Source organism: Rhamphochromis sp. 'chilingali' (genome assembly GCF_963969265.1).
Source record: "Rhamphochromis sp. 'chilingali' genome assembly, chromosome: 6".
NCBI classification, from domain to species: domain Eukaryota; kingdom Metazoa; phylum Chordata; class Actinopteri; order Cichliformes; family Cichlidae; genus Rhamphochromis; species Rhamphochromis sp. 'chilingali'.
The window spans coordinates 433,313-456,188 of record NC_137933.1 but is presented as its reverse complement, the minus strand read 5'-3'; the positions used below and the strand labels follow the sequence as shown (position 1 = coordinate 456,188).

Sequence of the window (22,876 nt, the reverse complement as noted above, 5' to 3'; positions counted from 1 at the left end):
CTTTTAATGTACAATCGCCAAAAACTGTTGGACCTCCGACTAGTTGCCAGTGATCTTACCAATGCAACTTATAATGGACATAAGGCGTTACCTCCATTCCTGTCTGGGATACCAGCTAACCTTTGTCGGACCCTGGCCCCAGCCTCACGGCGAAAGCGTTTCAGACGCCGGGGCAAACGTAGCGGTCTACTCGTGAAACTTAAGGCGTACTTGATGCGCTCTTCCCCGGCTCTTTGGAACGAACGTGGATCTGTGCCTTGTCATGCCTTTTCTCCGTGCTCTCTGGAGCCCATCGGGCACCTGGCTGGTGCCCGTTGTTGGCTCGGATCAGATGTCCCAGCCACGAAAGATTTCCCCTCATCTTCGTCGGCGCGGTGCGAACCTACAGAACTTGCGGCCGCTGCGTCGGGTCTCGCTGTCAGCCACGAACACGCTGACCTCCACCAGGTTTGGATTGGTGAACACTAGATCGCTGAGTAATAAAACTTTTATTTTAAGGGATTTATTTATGACCCAAGGACTGGATTTCCTCTGTATAACTGAGACATGGTTGAGGGCCGGTGAGTCCAGCGCTTTCACAGATCTCTTACCTGATGGCTGCTGCTTTTTAAACTCTCCTCGAATATCAGGCAGAGGAGGAGGACTAGCGGCTGTTTTTAAGAAGCAGTATAAATGTAAACCACTGCCATTATCAACCTCACCTAGTAGCTTTGAACTGAGCATGTTTGAGCTAGGTCGCTCTCACACAGTGCTCTGTGCTGTGGTTTACAGACCCCCAAAATACAATAAGAACTTCTTAAATGACTTTTCTGATCTGTTGGCTGAAATTATGCCAAAATATGATCATGTCCTTATTATTGGGGACTTCAATATTCATGTGTGCTGCCCTGACAAGCCAATGGCAAAGGACTTTTTAAATCTTATTGACTCTTTTGATCTTGTGCAACCTGTGTCTGTGCCTACACAAAAATATGGGCACACGTTGGATCTTGTTTTAACTCATAATTTACCTGTCTCTAACTTAGAGGTTTGTGACATTGTAGGGTCGGATCATTAGCCTGTCTTGTTTGAGGTTTTCCTTCCTTGTACCAAAGTTAATCTTCCTCCTGTTGCTGCTAGGAGCTGTCGTATTTTTAACCCTTCCTCTGCTGGACAGTTCTCTATTGTTTTTAATCAGAACTGCAACCTTCCTGATTCCATATGCAATGATACAGAAGAGCTGAGTACGTGGTTTTACTCTGTCTGCCAAACTGCTTTAGATTCAGTGGCCCCCTTTAAGCTTAGGCAAGTAAAAGCCAAATCTGAACCCTGGCTGAATGAAGACACCCGGGCTGCCAGAAGAAAGTGTAGGAGAGCTGAACGTAAATGGAAGAAGGATCAACTTCAGGTGTCATACCAAATGTTACAAGATTACTGGAATTCTTACCAGAAAACTGTAAAAGACGCTAAGAGGAAACATTTTGCTGCTATTATTCAGGCAAATTGTCGTAAGCCTCATGTCTTATTTAAGACTATTGACATGGTCCTTCACGCTCCACAGACTGCTGGTGTCGAGTCTTCTCAGGAAATTTGTGAAAACTTCCTACACTTTTTTATTGATAAAGTGCTATCTGTCAAAGCGCAGACTTCCCAGTCCGTTCTCGACCCTTCTACCCCTGTCCCTAGTTCTGCTGTCTTTGACAGGTTCGAGCCAGTTTCCTTGCTCTGCCTGCAGGAGTTGGTTGCTCACATGAAGCCCTCAGCTTCCCCTTATGATGCTCTCCCTCCTCGATTTTTCAAAGAGGTTTTTCTCACTATAGCATCAGCTGTACAATCCATTGTAAATAGTAGTTTGTCCTCTGGTGTTGTACCTGTCAATCTCAAACATGCGGTGATTCAGCCTCTACTCAAGAAACCTGCTCTTGATCCTGATATTATTGCGAATTACAGACCTATTTCCAAACTGTCTTTTATCTCAAAGATTCTTGAAAAGGTAGTTTACAAGCAATTAATGTCCTTCCTAGAAGAACACGGTATTTTAGAAGTTTTCCAATCTGGTTTTAAAGCTTTACATAGTACCGAATCTGCCCTTTTAAGAGTTTTTAATGATGTGTTTTTGGCAAATGACTCAGGTGACTGTGTTATTATCGTGCTGTTAGATTTAACTGCTGCTTTTGATACAGTGGATCATAATATTTTAATCTCCCGTTTAGAGCAGTTGGTGGGTATGCGGAGTGCCGCACTGCAGTGGCTCAGATCCTATTTGGCAGAGCGAACTTTCTCTGTGAAACTCGGGGAGTTTGTATCCTCTGCTGCTTCTCTTCAATGTGGGGTCCCACAGGGTTCAGTTTTAGGCCCGCTTCTTTTCTCTCTATATCTCCTACCCCTTGGGTCTATTTTCAGGAAACATGGGATTTCTTTCCACTGCTACGCCGATGACTCCCAGATTTATTTCCCACTTAAAAGATAAATGGCTTCTCAGTAGACCCGCTGCTCAGATGCCTTGATGAAATAAGGGCCTGGATGGCTTTGAACTTTTTAAATTTTAATGAACAGAAAACAGAAGTGATGGTTTTTGGTGGCGCTTCTGAGGCCACTATTATAGATCTTGGTTCACTGGCACAGTATGTTAAACCAGTCATCACTAATCTGGGAGTTAAAATAGAGGCAAATCTTAAACTTGAAAGCCAGGTCAGAGCTGTTGTAAGCTCTAGCTTTTTTCATTTGAGGGAATTAGCCAAAATAAAGCCTATCTTATCGAAACAGCATTTTGAGACAGTAATCCATGCCTTTGTTACTTCTAGGCTGGATTATTGTAACGCACTTTATTGTGGGGTTAGTGATGCAGCTCGTCTTTTAACTGGAACAAAAAAGTTTGAGCACATTACCCCCATTTTAATTTCACTCCACTGGCTACCTGTACATCTTAGGATTGTTTTTAAAATTCTCTTATTTGCTTTTAAATCTCTTAATGGCCCGTTCCCTTAGGTCCGCCAATCAGCAGCTCCTTAAGGCACCAAAAACTAAGTATAAATTTAAAGGTGATCGTGCTTCTGCTGTAGCTGCTCCAAAGTTGTGGAATGATCTACCCTTGCATGTTAGGCAGGCCTTTTCTCTCTCTGAATTTAAAAGTGTTCTTAGAACATATTTATTCGCTGAAGCCTTTGGCATTGATTAGAGGGGTTGACTCAATTTGTTATTTATTTTATCTTATCTCATTTTAATTTTCTTTACTTATGCTATTAGCATGTACAGCACTTTGTGAACTCTGGTTTTATGTTAAAGTGCTTTATAAATAAAGGTGGTATGGTATTAAGAATCTAAAATGTAAAACATGTTTTGTGTCACTTCACACACATTTGTTTACTACATAGTTCCATATGTGTTCATTCATAGTTTTCATGCCTTCAGTGAGATTGTAAAATGTAAATAGTCATGAAACAGGAGAAAAAACATTAAATGAAAACGTATGTCCAAAAACTTTGACTAGTAGAATATGAAGGCAGATCCAAAGAGAGCCAACATCTCTACTGTTGGTGTGTGAATTACAATGTTGCTCTCCAGTTGTGCTGAAAGAAACTACAACTTTCTCATGAAAACTCTTGCCAGACTGTACATTTAATGTGCAAATAGAGCTTCACCAGCACAGTGCATTAAGGGACTGTCATTCATGCAAATGCAAGCTGGTGATGGAATATGAAGAGATGGCCAAAACCAAAAGTAAAGTTGTCGACATTAAAAACTCACGTTGGTGAGCTGCTGTATTTTAAAAGACGCAACGGCCCATGTGACTGGAATGGAAGCAGCACAAAGGGGCTGAGCTCACAGGCTTTTGGTGTCTGCTAGAGGAAGGAAAAACATCACCTTCAACAACATTTTGGTAAATATGTTGGTGTGATCACAGCATCATCTTACTGGGAGGTTATAATTATAACGCATTCACATGTTGTAGTTGCATGTCATAGGGCTGTTGCTATGGTAGATAACATAAAGGTAGTCTGTTGGCCTCAATTTAACAACAGACGTTCTCTGCAGACAGTGTCAAAAACATGTGAGTCTTAAACCTGCCTTCTCCTCTAACGCCATCAGATGGTTGCAAAAGGACTTTCGGTCCCATCAGATTGTATAGGAAATTACTTTTTGACTTTTCCTCTGTAAACACTGCTAAGTTCATGGACTCAGTCACAGGTTTTGGGTGATACTGAATAAAAGTTTATTTCAGAATACTGTGTTTACTGAGACTAAAAGCGAAAGCTAAGAAGTGAAATTGAAAAATCAGCTATTTGACCTTTTTTTTTTTTTTTTTTTTTTTTTTTTTTTATAAACTTTATTGTCATTGTCATGAGAACAACGAAATTAAGAATGTTGCACCTTTCAATCGGGATGGGGTTGTTTGCGGCACACGACTACTTCCTTTCAAATAACCACTGAAGGCTGTTTCACCTTTTTAAATAATTTGGGTAGTCAGCAGACATTTAGAGATGTAAGTCTATTAGGGGTGGGCGATATAAACAATATACGATAGAAACTATATAAATTTGGCCAACGATAGAGATTTTGACTATATCGCTCTATCGCGATAGCGCATGTTGATGATGTCATCAAGCTGCGCATGTTTTGGTCGAAAGCATCGCAGCGGCTACAACCATTATCATCTGCAAATGATGGCGGGCGACAGTCACAGCAAAGAGATGAAGCACTGTTGAAATATGGGGAAAGCCAAAAACTGCGCTTCCTCCACTTCCGTAACATTGATTCATTAATGTTGAATTCTCTCGCAGCTGCTCTGTTCCCATGTTGTTGCAGTATATTAATAACTAACCTCGTATTGTGGATGAATAATCTCAGTTGTTCTCCTGACTGAAGTTTGGCCCGTGTACAGCATCCTGCTATGCGACTGCATTTGCCACCAGAATACTCACGTTAACTTTTATCGAGTGGAAAAAAAGTTGGCGTTCATCCTCCAGCTTCACTGTGCTAATGTTATGCTAACATAGCTGTGTCGCTAGCAATCACGTAGCACAACATTATATACCAGCTAGTCCAACTTCAGTAACCCTGCAAACACCACTGCTGTTTAGTTTTCTGTCTTCATTTATGTTGGAAGTGACAGCAGAGCTGGACGTTTGAATTAGTTTCAAAAATCTCTCAGTCAGAACATGCTGTGAAATGTTTAGGTGGAAACTAGCGAGCTAACTTCCTGTTAACTTCTAACTCCGTTAAATTTAATAAATTCTGTTTTCATGGATGCCTGGATGTTAAACTTAATTGTTACACCCGATAAAGCAGCAACGCTGATGATTTAATTAAAGATGAAAGAATTTAGACCGTTTTTAACTCTTAGTGTTGGTTTGACTTTGGGACCTGAAGGGGACGGAGTTTTGGACCCAGATTACTCCGCGAAGCTCCTCCCTACGGCAGCCGTAATGCTCTGACGATCCATCAAGCAGTGCCGCTTACCAAAGTTGTACTAAAACATTTTTAACAGATTTCTGCAGCCAAAATCTGTTCGAGGTCAGTAAGCACAACCAGAATTCATACATAAGGCCCACTCTCGATTTTTGAGAATATTAAAGGATTTTAAGTCCTTATAGTGTGGAAAATACGTTATACAGAAGAAAAGAATATATCGCGATATATATCGTTACCGCACGTGCTTCAAATTATATCACGATATGGATTTTAGGTCATATCGCCCAGCCCTAAAGTCTATTATATCAAAATTTGGTCACTGTAGTCCAAACTAAGAAAATTCAAAACAACGTTTCCACATACTCATTCAAACTGTACTTTTTCTACTCATATTAATATGGAGCATGAACATTTTTCTTGTAAAACAAAGGAGGGCCTAGCAAAAAAAGTTTGGGAACCGCTGAGAGAACCCACACAAACATGGAGCGAACATGCAAACGCCACACAGAAAGGCCCCGATCAGATGGAGAAGTCAAAGTCCATCTCGATGTTACTGTTGCTTCTCACTGTGAAGCAATAGTAATCAGTGCGGCACCGTGCTGTTCATCTAAATGATATTAAATAAACAAAGAAACTCAGCCTGAAAATAATTGAAATTTTGACAAATTGCATGCAGTTTTTTTTCTTTAAATTGTAATTGTGAACAGTTTGTTGGTTAAAAGGCAATAATAACAATAATCCATCCATCCATTTATATAATAGTAATATAATAATTTATTTTTATTATTGTTGTAGTAGTAGTTTGTCATTTGATTATTATTATTAGTAGTATTCATTTTAAAGACTTGTTTAAATTCCTTAAAAATCTGTGCTTTGTTCGTACACATTGGTCAGGGGGACTTCTACACTTGTTTGTAGAGCACAAACCACTTCATGACTAAAAATATTGATAAATCACTATAGCTGCTGCTGTATAAAATGTTTATACTGGACTGGTTCTTACACAATAAAACATAGCCTTTATCCACTGAGCACTCAAACATACAACTTGCATCATTCACATCTATTCATGCGCCTCAGCTGTCGTGCCGTAATCCTTTGAGAGAGAAGAGTCTTATCTTTTGGTAACCCTTCCAAACAAGTCATACTTGTTCAGTCTGTTTCTAACTGTACTGTCATGAACTCATGAACCTCTAACATGCTAAGTGAGATCTACACTGTCCAGTGAAAAACATTGACATCAGTGAAACTTAAGTGGACGCTAGTGGGCTTGCAGATGTAGAAAATACAATCAAACCTTTGGCTAAATTCTTCTGCAAGTAATGAGTCATAGTGCGCAATGGTTATGATCCATTTAGTGCTAAAAATGGCATGATTTAGTGGATATCTTCATTCACTCCATTGAAGTTTATCAACTCATGTCATTTATTTGGAATAAACCTGCCCTGTGTTAGCTTTGATCCTTGAGATATGTGTCAGACATGGAGACCTCTAAGAGTGTGTCAGATTGTCTGCTGCAGGCTTTGTGCAGCTAAAACAGGAATCCACCTTGTGGAAATGATGTAGTGATGTTTTAACAGTAATGTTTCTTATTTCTCACTCTTTCTAGATTCCAGTGGCGTGCAAGTCCTGCCCATGTGGTTATGTATTTATTAGCAGGAAACTCCTTAATGCAAAGTTAAATGAGCGCTCCTCCCCAGCCATAGCAGGTAAGTTGGTAGTTGGTGAGTTGAAGATACAGTAAACCTACAGCCAATTGGAATCACCAGTTATTCCAACATGCATGTTTTTGGATTGCACAAAGCTAAAGAACAAGTAGTGCTGTAGGTTAAAGAAAAATGTGAAAAAATAAAGTGACATGATTAGGAAATTGCTACGGTACTTAGTGCAAAAACATACTGTCATATAACACTTAAATAGACATAAAAATAAGAATTAAAAGTGCTAAGTAGATAGATATATACATGATATATGCATGAGTGCAGGTGGTGATCAGTGCCAAACATGGAATGATGCAGTCAACACAGCGTAGGGTCATGTGTTAGTAGTGGGAACAGTCATACGGTTATTGTTCATGTGTCCAACAGCAGAGGGGAAGAAACGGTTCTTATGGCGAGAGGTTCTGGTGCGAATGGACCGGAGCCTCCTGCCTGAGGGGAGCAGGTCAAACAGACTGTGTCCAGGGTGAGAAGGGTCAGCTGAGATCCGAGCTGCACGCCGCAATGTCCTGGAGATGTACAGGTCCTGCAGAGATGGGAGTCTGCAGCCAATCACCTTCTCAGCAGAGCGCACAACACGCTGCAGTCTCTGTTTGTCCCTGATAGTGGCTCCAGCGTACCACACGGTGATGGAGGAGGTGAGGATGGACTCGATGATTGCAGTGTAGAACTGCATCATCGTCCGTGTTGGCAGGTTGAATTTCTTCAGCTGCCTCAGGAAGTACATCCTCTGCTGGGCTTTCTTTATGACAGAGGTGATGGTGGGCTCCCACTTCAGGTCCTGGGTGATAGTGGTACCCAGGAAGCGGAATGAGTCCACAGAGGTGATGGGGGTGTCAGTCAGGATGATGGGGGGGAGTGGGGCTGTGTGCTTCCTGAAGTCCACAATAATCTCCACTGTCTTCTGGGCATTCAGCACCAGGTTGTTGTGGCTGCACCAGGACACCAGACGTTCAACCTCCCTCCTGTAGGCAGACTCATCCCCGTCCGAGATGAGTCCAATAACGGTGGTGTCATCTGCAAACTTGATTAGCTTGACAGACTGGTGGGTGGAGGTGCAGCAGTTGGTGTACAGGGAGAAGAGCAGAGGAGAAAGAACACAGCCCTGAGGGGAGCCGGTGCTGATGGTCCGAGAGTCCGAGACATTCTTTCCCAGCCTCACATGCTGCTTCCTGTCCGTCAGGAAGTCAGTGATCCACCGGCAGATGGGATCAGGCACTTTCATCTGGGAAAGCTTGCCTCGGAGATGGTCTGGAAGGATGGTGTTGAAGGCAGAGCTGAAGTCCACAAACAGGATCCTGGCGTAGGTTCCTGGGGAGTCCAGATGCTGCAGGATGAAGTGTAGGGCCATGTTGATGGCGTTATCTACAGACCTGTTGGCTCTGTATGCAAACTGCAGGGGGGCCGTGAGGGTCTTGAGGTAGGAGAGAACCAGGTGCTCAGTCAAAGGAGCTTGCAAAGAAAAGCGTCTGGACTTCTTTAAGTTGCTTGAAGACGTTTCACCTCTCATCCGAGAAGCTTCTTCAGTTCTAAGGTCAAATGGTGGAGAGTCCCAGATATAAACCTAGTGGGAGTTTCCCCCCACAGAGGGACAAAAGGACCCCCTGATGATCCTCTAACACTTAGAGTCCCCCGAGAGCAGCCATTTGGCTTTTCTACCTTTAAAACTCGCCTTCCAGCCAAATGGCTGGTAGGTGTTTAGCTAGGCTTTAGCTTCAGCCAAGTGGAAGCTAAATTGTCTAGTCATTCATATGTAAATTAGGTTGTTATCTGGGAATTCTGGAGGGGAGTGGGGGTGTGTGAATGAGGGGGTGGGGGAGCTGCTAAAAGCTGTGAACTTCCTTTTGTGTTTCATCTTGATGCATTCTCAATCATCCAGGGAAATAAATCTCCAAAAGTCACCAACTTGGAGTGTTTCAGTTTGCCATCTTAGAGAGAAATCAACACACATGGGTGTATGTCCTTTGTTGCTGAGATTTATTGATAAAAACAGTACAAAAAACCAACCATTTGTACACATATTTACAAATAATAATAAAAAGTGAGTGAGTACATTTCAACATTTTCAGCAATCACTCACAATCCTGGCACTGCCATGGTATCTGTAGTCTGCATTTACCACATGTGTATCTGTAGCAGTGAACACATCGCAAAGAACATATATATATAAATATATATATAAATCTCAGCAACAAAGGACCTACACCCATGTGTGTTGATTTCTCCCTAAGATGGCAAACTGAAACACTCCAAGTTGGTGACTTTTGGAGATTTATTTCCCTGGATGATTGAGAATGCATCAAGATGAAACACAAAAGGAAGTTCACAGCTTTTAGCAGCTCCCCCACCCCCTCATTCACACACCCCCACTCCCCTCCAGAATTCCCAGATAACAACCTAATTTACATATGAATGACTAGACAATTTAGCTTCCACTTGGCTGAAGCTAAAGCCTAGCTAAAAGCCTACCAGCCATTTGGCTGGAAGGCGAGTTTTAAAGGTAGAAAGGTAGAAGCTGCTCTCGGGGGACTCTAAGTGCTAATCGCCTGAGCCAAGGTGTGAAACTGGGTGTGGGTCACAATCAGCCAGAGTTTCGGGTGTGTTCATTGTGAAACCTGGCCCCACCTTATCATGTGAATTCCTGAGGTCAGATGGCCCAGGATGTGAGTGGGCGTTAAGGCGTCTGGGAAGGATCTCAAAACTGGATTATAGATGGCAGAGAGTTGGTGTCGTAAACCCCCGCCTCTGTTCAAAGATGGTCGCTCACAGTGGACATAGATGCTTCTTTCACTCCTCTTTCAAACCATCTGTCCTCTCTGTCCAAAATGTGAACGTTGGCATCCTCGAAAGAGTGACCTTTGACCTTAAGATGCAGATGGACTGCTGAGTCTTGTCCTGTGGAGGTGGCTCTTCTGTGTTGTGCCATGCGCTTGTGAAGTGGCTGTTTGGTCTCTCCAATGTAGAGGTCTGAGCATTCCTCGCTGCACTGTACAGCATACACCACATTGTTAAGTTTGTGTTTTGGCGTTTTATCTTTCGGGTGAACCAGTTTCTGTCTGAGTGTGTTGCTGGGTCTGAAATACACTGGGATGTCATGCTTGGAGAAAACTCTCCTGAGTTTCTCTGATACACCGGCTACATAGGGGATGACAATGTTGTTGCGTCTGTCCTTCTTATCCTCCCTCGCTGGTGTCTGGTCTTCTTTTCTGTGCCTCTTTGCTGACTTTATGAACGCCCATTTAGGATAGCCGCACGTTTTGAGTGCTTCCTTTACATGTGTGTGTTCCTTCTTTTTCCCTTCAGGCTTAGAGGGAACACGTTCTGCCCGGTGGTGTAGGGTCCTGATTACTCCAAGTTTGTGTTCCAGAGGGTGATGGGAGTCAAAGAGGAGGTACTGGTCCGTGTGTGTGGGCTTCCGGTAAACTTCGATGTTGAGTTTGCCGTTCTCTTCAATGTGCACAGTGCAGTCCAGGAAAGGCAGACAGTCGTCCTTTGTGTCTTCCCTGGTGAACTTGATGTTTTTATCCACAGCGTTAATGTGCGCAGTGAAGGATTCCACTTCTTGTGTCTTGATTTTGACCCAGGTGTTGTCCACATATCTGTACCAGTGGCTGGGTACTCTTCCTTTGAAAGAGCCAAGAGCCTTCCTTTCCACTTCCTCCATGTAAAGGTTGGCTACAATAGGTGACACGGGGGAGCCCATGGCACAGCCATGTTTTTGTCTGTAAAAGCCTTCGTTGTACTTGAAATATGTAGTGGTGAAGCAGAGGTCTAACAGTGTGCAGATCTGATCGGGTGTGAAGTTGGTCCTGTCCTCCAAGGAGCTGTCTTCTTGTAGTCGTTTTCTGACAGTCTCCACGGCCTCCGTGGTGGGTTTGCAAGTGACGAGAGAGACTACATCAAAGGACACCATGGTTTCATCTGGATCCAGGGTAAGTTTCTGGACCTTGTCGGTGAAGTCGGTGGAGCTCTTGATGTGGTGTGGGGTGTTCCCCACGAGAGGCGCAAGGATGGTAGCAAGGTGTTTAGCAATGTTATAAGTGGCTGAGTTTATGCTACTGACTATGGGTCTGAGTGGGACAGCTTCCTTGTGGATCTTAGGAAGTCCATAGATACAGGGTATGGCATCCCCTGGGTAAAGGCGGTGATATGTAAGGCGGTCAATAATTTTGTCCTTTTCAAAGTCTTGAAGGCAAGCTATAACTTTCTTTTTGTAGCTGCTTGTGGGGTCTCGCTTTAGGGCTTCGTAGGTATTGTTGTCACTGAGGAGAGTAGTGATCTTTGTATGGTAATCTGTAGTGTTTAGGACCACGGTGCATCTTCCCTTATCAGCTGGTAAAACAGTGATGTTGTGGTCTTTGCTCAGGGAAGCGACGGCCTTCTTTTCCTGTATTGTGAGTAGGGATGGGTATCGTTTAGGTCAGGGGTGGCCAACCAGTCAGAGACCAAAAGCCACTTTTTTTTTACTGTGTTACCGCAAAGAGCCACATCATACGCATGGGCACACATGAACATCACCCATCCTTTCCTCCCTCTCTCTCTCTCTCTCTCTCTCTCTCTCACACTCACACACACACACACACACACACACACACACCTCTGCTCAGCCAGATTTATTGTAAATGTCACACACCAACATGATAATGACAGAAATGGACTCCTACAGTACTAAAACCACAGGCCAGTCATTTTCAACAATGAACATTGTGTGCACTGTCTCACACACACGTTTGAAACAGACCGTGCAAATATTGCCAACTGAGGCTTGTCTTGTATATCACAACTCTCATCCAATGCGACACTAAAATACTCACATGCTTGAAGGTCAGAGTGCAACTGTGATTCAATAGCCGTGTTAATGTCCGATATTCTGTGTTCAACAGTGTGGCGGGACAGTTGGACGTCTGATACCATGCGTTTTAATTTGTCGTTTTCAGGAGACAAGATTCCAACAACATCACTGAGGCATTTTTTAACGAACTCCCCTTCATTGTATGGCTTTTTAGCCCGTGCAATGTTCCAAGCCAGCTGATAGGATGTGAGCGTTATGGTCTCTGACCGCTTCGTAAATTTTTGGAAAAACTGTATCTGCTTTTCTGCCTGACTTTTCAAAGTGGCCAACTCGTGCTTGCGAAGTTCAGTCCCTTTTGGAAATTCCTGGTCGATGTTAGCATGGAGTGAGCTGAAGTGGCGCTGAAGATTTGAAGCTTTGAAATGCGCTAATGACGTCTGACATATAAGGCAGAATGGCTTACCATTGCGTTCAACAAAAAAATATAAACTCTCCCACTCTGTTAAAAACGTCCTGTGTTCATCTTCATATTTTCTTTTTGCTGTGCATTTTTTTCCTGCCATTTTAAGGGCGAACTTGCTCCTACTGGGAAACTTTGCGGTATTTTCATCTCACACACATGCGCATTTGATGAAAAATACCGTATTGAACTCAAGCGAAGCGAACGCGCACATTTTAAAACAACAACATAAAAAAAATCAAAACACAAACATAAACTTTGATATGAACGTAAGAGCCGCATGAAACCAGGCAAAGAGCCGCATGCGGCTCGAGAGCCGCGGGTTGGCCACCCCTGGTTTAGGTTTTATCCGATACCGGTGCCAAATCGGTACTTTTGAAACGGTGCTCGAACCGGTGCTTAAAGAATGGAGAACACAAACTTTGTCCAAAAACCTCTCATGTTCAGCTGTTTTTTTTTTTTTGTAAAAAGATAACAATGTTAGCCTTTTCTGCAGCTATGGGGCATATATGGTATCACTCTTGGCTGGAAGCAGTGCTTAAACAATGGAAAAAACACAAACTTTGTCCTAAACCTCTCATGTTTAACTGTTTTCCACTTTTTCTTTGGTCATTTTAGCCTTTTTGGCCAGGGTGAAGGGAGTATCTGCCATCAAACAAGAAGACAGCCGCATGTAGCTATGATGATGTTTGCTAGTTCACCTTACATGCATTAATGTAATAACGTGGTTAGCCTACTCAACGTAAATTACACATGAACAACATTAAGCTACTCACGCAGAGAAGAACGGCTGCTGCTGCATCATCATCCTCATCATTTCTGCTACACTGGCAGGGCTAGGGGCCAGGACTCTATTCTTCGGGTTTTTGGGGGATGTTGCTCCGGGTCCGATAACTGGCAACCCACCCGACGTGCTCGGTGTGAGGTCACGCAGCAAGCTATCATACGGCGCATTTCTCGGCTTTTAAAAAAAAACGCTATGCGTCGCCAGGTGTTTCATCGGATTCGAGGTGTTGCCTCCTTTGACAGTATCACAGTATCAGCTTAAAGCACTTGTTGCTGCTGAGTTTGCATATTTTGCTGTGAAGTACAGCCAGACTTTGACCGCTTCGCCTTGGGCATTTTTAATCTGTAGCTCTGCTCTAAAAGAACGTACGTACCTGGCCCCGCCTACTATCCTCGGAAACGTAAAATGATTGGCTAGAAGTGTATCACAGCTCAGGAAAAAAAGCACCGAAATAAAGCACCGAAATGTGCGCTGCTTTTCGGTCTGGTTACTACCGTTTATGTCAGAACCGGTGCCATCATGGCACCGGACACCGGTACCCAACCCTAATTGTGAGGTTGGATGGAGGGACTTTGGCACTGGGGAGCGTGGCTGAGACTTTCATCCTGATTTGCTCTGCTTCTGTCTGTGATAATTTATTAATCCGTATGGCAGATTCTGTGGCTGTGATGAGGTCCACTATGGGCAACTGTTGTGGAGAGATGGCAAAATTGAGTCCTTTGGCTAATACTCTCTTTTCAGGTTCAGTGAGAATCCTGTCTGAAAAGTTCTTAACCCATTTCTCCTGACTGGCATCAGGTGTGTTTTCTTCTCTGGGTTGTGTAGGTTCAGGATGAGGAGTGTGTGTTTTTGAAAGCAAGGTGTGGAATTTCCTGCATTGTCTTTCTTTTCCTTTAGAGTGTTGGGCCCGCTGAGCCTTGTCCACAAACTTGTAAACCTCTTCTAAGATTGGAGAGGGTAGAAGGGTTTCCAGTTCCTGCAGGGTCTGGCTGATCTTGTTCTGGAGGGCATCTATAGTGAAATGGACCTGTCTTATCCTTTCACTTAGAAGCTGATTTTGTGCTCTCTGTAGAATCAAGTCTGCTCTGTATCCCCTGACAGTGGATCCAAGGCGCAGGCTCTTAGGAACAACTCTGCTTTGTCTGCATCTTAGGTTGAAACGGAGATGGTTCCTATAATCCGCTAGTTTCCTTGATTCCCTTTCATACTCCCGCACCAGTTGAAGGGTGTTCCTCCCAAAATGGTGCTCAAACCCCCAACCAGGCGCTCAAATGACTTCATGACCACAGATGTCAGAGCCACGGGTCTGTAGTCATTTAGTCCAGTGATCCTAGGTTTCTTGGGCACAGGGATTATGGTAGAGGACTTGAAGCAGGCAGGCACATGACATGCCTGCAGTGAGGAGTTGAAAATGCCAGAAAACACTGGGGCCAGCTCGTTTGCACAGTGTCTGAGGGTGGCAGGAGACACACCGTCTGGGCCGGGAGCTTTTCGAGCATTCAGACTCTTAAACTGCTTCCTCACATCTGCTTCATGAATATGAAGAGTTGTGGTGGGAGGAGGTGGTGTGAAATCCTCTTTTGCGTGGGGTGAGGAGGGGGGTGTTGTAGGTGAACAGTTTGAAGGTGGTGATGGCTCTATGGAGGGGGGAGAGGTGGGGGAATTAGTGTCCAAAGTGCCTCTATTGTTGGGGCCGCTGGAGGTGTGAAGGCTGCCTGATGGCTCGTCAAAACGACAGTAGAAGTCGTTGAGGGTGTTGGCTAAGAGCAAGTCATCAGTGGAGTGGGGGGTTTTAGGCTTGTAGTTGGTGATATTCCTAAAACCTTTCCACACAGAGGCCGAGTCATTCTCTGAGATCTGCTGCTGCATCTTCTCAGAGTGCTGATGTTTAGCAATGTCCACTTCTTTAGTGAACCTGTACTTGGCCTCTCTGTAGCAGTCCCTGTCTCCGCTTCTGAACGCCTTACTCTTTTCCAGCCACAGCTTTTTGAGTTTAGGAGTAAACCAGGGTTTGTCATTGTTATAACTCACCCTGGTGCGTGATGGCACAATGCTGTCCTCACAGAAGTGGATATAGGAGGTGACAGTGTCCGTAAACTCGTCCAAGCTGTTAGAAGCAGCCTTCATTGTGTCCCAGTCTGTAGACTCCAAACACGTGCGAAGCTCCTCCACAGCCTCGTTGCTCCACAGTTTTTTAGTCCTCACGACAGGTTTGGAGAGCTTCAGCCTCTGTCTGTACGCGGGGATTAGGTGGATCATGACGTGGTCAGAAAGTCCGAAAGAAGCGCGGGGCACTGCGCGATAGGCCCCGCTGATCGTGCTGTAACAGTGGTCTAATGTCCTCTCCTCTCTGGTCGGGCATTTAATATACTGCTTATATTTTGGAAGCTCATGGCTCAGATTGGCTTTGTTAAAGTCCCCAAGAGCAATGATGAGAGAGTCCGGGTATGTCCGCTCCATGTGCAGTATCTGCTCTGCGAGGGCACACTGAGCTGCCTGCACATCCGCGCCTGGCGGGATGTAAACAGCGGCCAGGGTGAATGAAGCAAACTCCCGCGGAGAATAAAACGGTTTGCAGTGAATAAAAAGGTATTCCAGAGAGGAAGAGCAGTGCTGAGCAATCACTGTTACATCTGTGCACCAGCCACTATTAATGTAGAAGCAGACCCCTCCACCTGTGGTCTTACCAGAGAGAGCGGCCTGCCGGTCCGCGCGCAGCAGATGGAAGCCCTCCAGCTTGAGCGCGCAGTCCGGGATGTCCTCACAGAGCCACGTCTCCGTAAAACATAAGACACAGGAGGAGGCAACGTCTCTGTTCATGCTTCTCATCAGGGCCAGCTCGTCCATCGTATTCCTGAGTGAGCGTACATTAGAAAGGAAGATCCCAGGAAGAGCAGTTCGCAGTCCGCGTCTCCTCAGACGCCCGAGTGCGCCGGCTCGCTTTCGTCTCCTTTGGCGTGTCTCTTTCCTGATCAGAGTCTGCAGTAAATCTGCCGCAGATGTGACAAATATTGGAAGTAAATCCACAGGTGTTGTAGTCCTGTAGTTAAGAAGCTCTTCTCTGGTGTAAGAATATCCAGAGGAGTGCCCAGACACAGAAGTTATGCACAAAAACAAAACAGAAGTAACACACTGAAGCACCAGGGCATGCATATATATATATATATATATATATATATATATATATATATATATATATATATATATATATATATATATATATATATATATATAAATAAATATATATATGTATTTATATTTTTTTTTTTTTTTTTTTTTTTTTTTTTAGGGGTGCAACGATACTCGTATCGATATTGAACCGTTCGATACAGTGCTTTCGGTTCGGTACGCATATGTATCGAACAATACAAAATTTTTTATTTATTTTATCAACTTTCCTTCTGTCGATGCTGTCTGTGTTGAGCGCTCAGTGGATCTGCGCTCGACAGTGCAGCCTAGGCGGAGTAGTCGAACGCAGATTCACTGAGCGCAGGGCAAGCTAGCGAGACAGAAGTTAAGCTCTCCTTGCAACATGGCAAATTGAACCTCCCCCACCTCATTCAGATCTGGCGTTTGGAATTATTTTGGTTTTCATGTGACGTATGACCCTGAAGGTAAGCGCTCATGGACTAAAGTAAAACAGTATGTTGGATGTGCCACGCAATGCTCAATTACATGGGTGGGAGCTAGTGCGTTAGCGCAGTTAGCTCGTTAACGTGTTGGCCGTCCAGCCCCACGCACGGGGCGATCCGCGGTAACTCGTTAACGGAGATTGCGTTAATGCCATTTCAGATTAACGCTGACAGCACTAGTGGGAACACAACGAATATGACTGCACATTTACACCGACATCATCCTAGTGCAAAGACAAGTGGAAGCAGACAAAAACAACAAGCACGCATGCTACAAACTTTACCCGAGTCATTTAGACAGCCGTTAGCACAGGATTCTCCTTATGGGGACCTGATATGTTTAATATGCTGCTGAGAATATAGCCCAGAAGAAGCGGATAGTATAGCTTTTATTTTGGAAAGATTTCTCTGTAATAAACTCTCTTTTCCAAAGATGAGTGATTCCTCAATCAGATACAGGGCTCGCAATATCGCTAGCCCGACGTCCCGGAGCTAGCGATTTTTCCAGTCGGGCTACCAAAATCGATCTCTGCCCTGCCCGTCGGGCTATTGTAGGAAAAATATATGTCAATGCTTTTGCATTCTTTCAGAAATGTAGCTGGGTAATTATGTCATTGGCATCGGTGAGCCACTGTCAATATGTGACATATTGAAGTCGCGTTTGAATTTGCGCTTGTTTTTTTGCTTTCACTTTGCAATCGTGTGAACTGTGTATAGAGAGCGACAGCACTGATTTAATTTGTGCACCAATTCCTCTGACATCGTCTTATTAATCGTTAGCTTACTATGCAAACATGACAAGTGAAATCTCCCGCAGCTTAAACATGTGAGAGGTTGATCGCGCAGAGAATCGCTGAGCTTATGTGAGTGAGTGTGTAAAAGCATTTCAGTTCTGCTGAGCCAAATAAGACAGGTCAGGGTGAAGAAGTGACAGCCAAAGAAAAGCTTACCACAAAACGGAGAAGTTATGACAAATCAGACTATAAGGCAAAAAGAAAGTGCAGCTTTATGGTTTCATGGACAAAAGAATTTCTGTGGCTGCGATATGACGAGCTAAATAACCAGGGCTGCACATAAGTGGTCCGCAGGTGCGCATTCACTGTCAAAATAAAAAACACGCACAAGATAAGAAGTTGCAACGCGTGTTTGCGTACATAAGATTTTCTGGAGGAGGACAGACATTTGTTTAGAACTCTTAAAGATGTCGAAGAAGCTCCTTTAAGCAATTACTGTGATGTTCCTCCACCTCCAAACAAATGTCAGAAGGAGTCCGAACCACAAAAGAAGCACGTATTCTCGGAAAAGTAGTTGCAGGAGGTGAGCTGGCTTCAAACAAATGATGAACGCACAGAGATGTGGTGCAGAATGTGCCGTGAAAATTTAATAAATGACAAATTAAAAAGGCATGAACATTTTTTTTTGTATCAAAAAAATATCGAACCGTGACACCAAAGTATCGAACCGAACCGTGGATTTTGTGTATCGTTGCACCCCTAATAAATAAATATATATATATATATATATATATATATATATATATATATATATATATATATATATATATATATATATGCTCTTAACTCAAAAAGATCAATTGGAGAATAACTTCAGCAATTACTTCCTCTAAATCATCAACCCCATTTTTACAAGAAGTCCTACCAATTAATGGTTCAATCTATCTCTATTAATTGCACAGGCCTTCAAGCTGGCAGGAGTTAAACTGTTACTTAAAAAAGTCATCTCTTGACCCAGCGGTCTTAGCTAATTATAGACCCATCTCCAAACTCCCTTTTGTTTCAAAAATTCTTGAAAGAGTAGTTGTTAAACAGTAGATGCAGATGACTGCTCTGTTCATGTGCAGAGGAATGGAAGAGTTTCAGAGCTCATCACAGCACAGAAACAGCTTTAGTGAAGGTTACAAATGATCTTCTTATGGCCTCTGACAGTGGACTCATCTCTGTGCTTGTCCTGCTAGACCTCAGTGCAGCGTTCGATACTGTCGACCATAATATTTTCTCATAGCAATCAGAGTATGCAAATTACATTAAATGTAAATGGAGAGTCCTCTTCACACACTGAGGTTAATTATGGAGTTCCTCAGGGTTCACTGCTAGGACCAATTCTGTTTACATTATACATGCTTCTCTTAGGCAGCATCATCAGAAGGCATTGCATACATTTTTAACTTTCTGTCTACTATCTGATTGGCCTCCTGGTTTGTGGGAAAGACCTTGGAAGCCCAGAAATACAAAATATTTAGCTCCTTATACTGCCCATACACAGAAACCGTGTGATTGTGAAAACATGAATGAAATGTTAAAAATTGGAGACCTTGCTCAAAAAACAAAAGAGAGAAAACAACAAAAAAACAAAGCTGCTTTTGGTAACAAGGATTTGGGTGGAAGTCTGAACAACACCCCCCTGAACAGATGGCTAAACAGCATGTGGTATTTGTAATCCCTGCTTTAGACAAGCTGGACTTTAGGCGGAGGAGGACTGAGCGCATTCGCAGAGAGAGAATTGAGTGTCCTCTAACCAATGACATGGAGAACAGGAGGAGACCCCGGGCTAACAGCCAATCAGATCCCATACGAAGAGGACGAGGCAGACCAAAAACAGTGGGGCTGAAGAAACAGGAAGAGGAGAAAGGTAAAACAAGTCATATTCACAGATGCATTTTGTGGCACTGTTTTTTTGTTTGCTCATTTTAGGGACCTTTTTTTTAGTTTTGCCTTTGTTGTGTTGTCACAGTACAAATAGACAGGAGGACAAAAGAAATGAGCAGGAACTCACTAAATAAAGTGGCTATACAAACTATGGAATAATATCTATTAAATTACAAATGCATCCAATGAAAATGGGGGGAAACGGCGAGGTTAGATCTAGACTACCTGGCGCTTTGATATTGCCTTCTAGAGCTCAGTCTGCCCGTGACAGGAAAACCAGCATTGCCACAAACTTATACACACGATAATTAAAAATCCTCTTCTTTTTATAATTTGCTTGGGAAATGTGTGCAACACTTTCCTGAAATAAACATACATGGAAATACATACTTACGATGGTATTTACAACTGAATATTTGGTGTGAGCACCTTTATTCCTCAGCACATCCTGAACACTCTGAGGCAGTTTTCTGTCATTTCTTTAAGTAGTCTTCAGGAAGTGGAAGCTCTCCAGGCTTCTTATAAGTAAGTACAGATACAGTTTCAAACTGGTCCTTTGTTAAGTGTCTCATATGCAGACACAGCACTGCTCACCACTTTTTATATTCAAATGATTTATGTCCATGTTAAGCAGCTTAACAGACAAAGAAATATGATGATCAGAAAGTAAAATATAAAGTAAGGAGGGTGGATCAAGACTCCTGCATGTTACTGTGTATTAGCAAGGACTTGTTTGCACATCTTGCACTGATTCTGGGTTGACTATGCAAATCTGCAAAAGCAGAATGAAATAAATTGCCTTTGAGTTGTGTTGTGGAAAATTTAACAATAACCTGCAACACACCCAGTGAGCTTGATTTGAAGTGGGTTTAATAAACACATTGCAATGTGGAGAGAGCTCCCAGTGAAACCCCAGGGCCATCTCTGAGTTGTGGCCTCACATCTTACATGCAGAGACGCAGACAAAGAACATTCCACATTATTTATTTGTAACAAATGTTTGGAATCATGTCTGATTTTCGTTCCACTTCTCACGTGTGCACCACTTTGTGTTGGTCTTTCACGTGGAATTACAATAACATTGATTCATGTTTGTGGCTGTAATGGGACAAAATGTGGGAAAGTTCAAGGGGGCCGAACACTTTTCAAGCCACTGTAGATCTTGCCACTCTATCTATGCTGTGTACTGCACTCTTCACTGTTGTAGGGCCATCAGCCCATTTAAAAGGTGTAAAACATCTTGGGGAAACTAAAACAACCACGTTTAACTCTGGAAGAACAACCGCCTTCTTTAGGTGCTTCCAGCATGTTTGAGGCCGATCAAAATCCCTCAATGAAATGTGATGAACCCAAATCCTGTCTTTACGGTGTCACACAATGTTTCGAAGTTCTGTACACATGTCAAAAGAAACCACAACTGCTGTTATTTTTAAGTTTCCTCAGACAATGAGGGCCTAATGCACTTATGCACTGACATGCTGGAAAATCAGTCTAGCTACCCTACAAAATGAGCACAAGTTGCTGTAAAACCTGCATGCTATAATTACTCCAGTCACTTTCACTCATGCTCAGGACTAACGGAGTTTGTGATGTTCAGAGAGTCGTGTAAATGCATATCATTTGTAAAATGATTAGAAACGTCACACCACAGAATTTTTTCAGGTAAAACTGCCTGACTGTTTAATCAGGTGTCATCTGCATTCATTCGCTGATCCCTGTTGGGTGGCACCGAGTCTGCTCTGCAGTCGCTGAGTTGGAGCTTGGCACGCTCTTGTTGGATTGATCGTTGGGTCCTTCACATTTCTCTCTTTATGTGCGTTTGTGTGCATTTTATTTTTACCTTTGTTGCGATCCTACGGACTTTTCTCAACCTCCACACGCAGCCGGCCACAGTTTCCCAACCCAATTTTCATGTGTTCTCACATTATCAACAACAGCCTTCATTTCTCCTCCATGCTCTCTTCTCTCCACTTCTCACAGCTGCTGTGTCTCTCCCACCTCTGCAGCAGTTCACGGTTGTGGCGTGTCAGAGGCCCAGTGGGCCGTTCTTCTTCAGCTTTGCCTTTTATCTTTCACTCTTTTCAGTCTCTGTCTTTGCCATTTCAGCTCCCAGTATGGCAAATGTGAAACTCGGTCTTCTCAAGTGCATTCACACACAGTGATGTCGCTGGTGAACCTCAGCTTGTGATCAGGAGCGCATGCTTGCATCCATGATGGCATTCGTACATACTGCTACATGCTGCTGAACCCTTCAGGGTTTAGGGCAGTGCTGCTGTCTGTTCACCTTGTTGACTCTTGAAGTCGACGCCGTTGCTCTCGAACTGCATTTTGTCTTCAGGGAGAGATTGATTGTCCTCGAAGCTTGTTCTTCAGTGTAACATCTACCTGAAGGTGAAGCTGTGTAATATTCAGCCAAAGCACGGCTGGTGTGGTTCCAGTTATGTTAATCTATCATTTTGCTCCGGCCGCTGAGCTTGTGGAGGGCGCTGATCCAGTTCCGCAGCCACCTGTACCAACACACATATATTTAATATCATTTTCATCACTGCTCAATAACACTTTGCCTCTTGTTCTTCTATCCATCACTCTCTGTTGCACACACACTTCACTGCATTCCTCTTCTACAGCTTCTACACACTTCATGCTGCATGTATTCTTTCCCATATTTCTGAAAGAAAAAAAAATCATACAATCAAAACCTGGATTTGCCCGGACCACCCGAGGGGATCCTCCGACGGCCTCACTGGTCGCACTGCTGGGCTCAGCTTTGTGGACAAGCGCGTTTGCCGTCCGGCCTTTTCTTTCTGGTCCAACAGTGTTAACCACCATAAACTAAGGACAGAGTCCTTCCCACAACAGTCCTGAAGTCAGGCGTCGTATTCCTGAGGTTTCCCTCCCAGTGGTCCATCCAAAACAAAACAAAAACTACAAATAAAAAAACTTTTATCCCTGTCAGCATCTCTTTCTATCACACAACCATCTTCCACACACTTGGAGTTTTCAACCAGACCACGTAGAGGAAAGCCTCCCACGGCTCCAGTGGCCGTGTTGCTGAGCTCAGCTTCCTTTGTACGAACAAGCGCCTCCTCTGACCTCGTTTTCTGCTTGGCCGTCACCTAAAGATTTACATCCCTGATGAGCAGAAGACGTTCCACATGCATGTAAACTGGTGACAGGAGTGCTCTTACTATGAGAAAGTGAGAAAGTGATATTGCTATAACTAATGTGATGTGATTAAATATGTGATTAATGAAAAAAGAAATCTGCCACCACAGTTGTCTTTAGAGCAAAATGCTTTTGAATCTGTATGTGGACCTTATATTATGTGCACATGCTCCATTTGCCAATTTGGTTTTCAAACACAAGCAATGTATTTATTTACTAACAGTTTCTGAAGTAATAGGTGTATACTGAATATGGCCTTACAGTA

The 22,876-nt window shown here is 43.5% G+C and overlaps 1 protein-coding gene across 1 annotated transcript in view; it reads left to right on the top strand.

Moving 5' to 3' along the window:
- cUnh16orf87 (chromosome Un C16orf87 homolog) overlaps window positions 1-22,876 on the top strand; it is a 28,071-nt gene that overhangs the window by 4,296 nt on the left and 899 nt on the right. Inside the window, exons 2-3 of the mRNA XM_080884391.1 lie at window positions 7,001-7,100; window positions 19,250-19,429. Coding sequence (XP_080740517.1) covers window positions 7,001-7,100; window positions 19,250-19,429 — 280 coding nt within the window. The remainder of the gene's footprint in view (window positions 1-7,000; window positions 7,101-19,249; window positions 19,430-22,876) is intronic.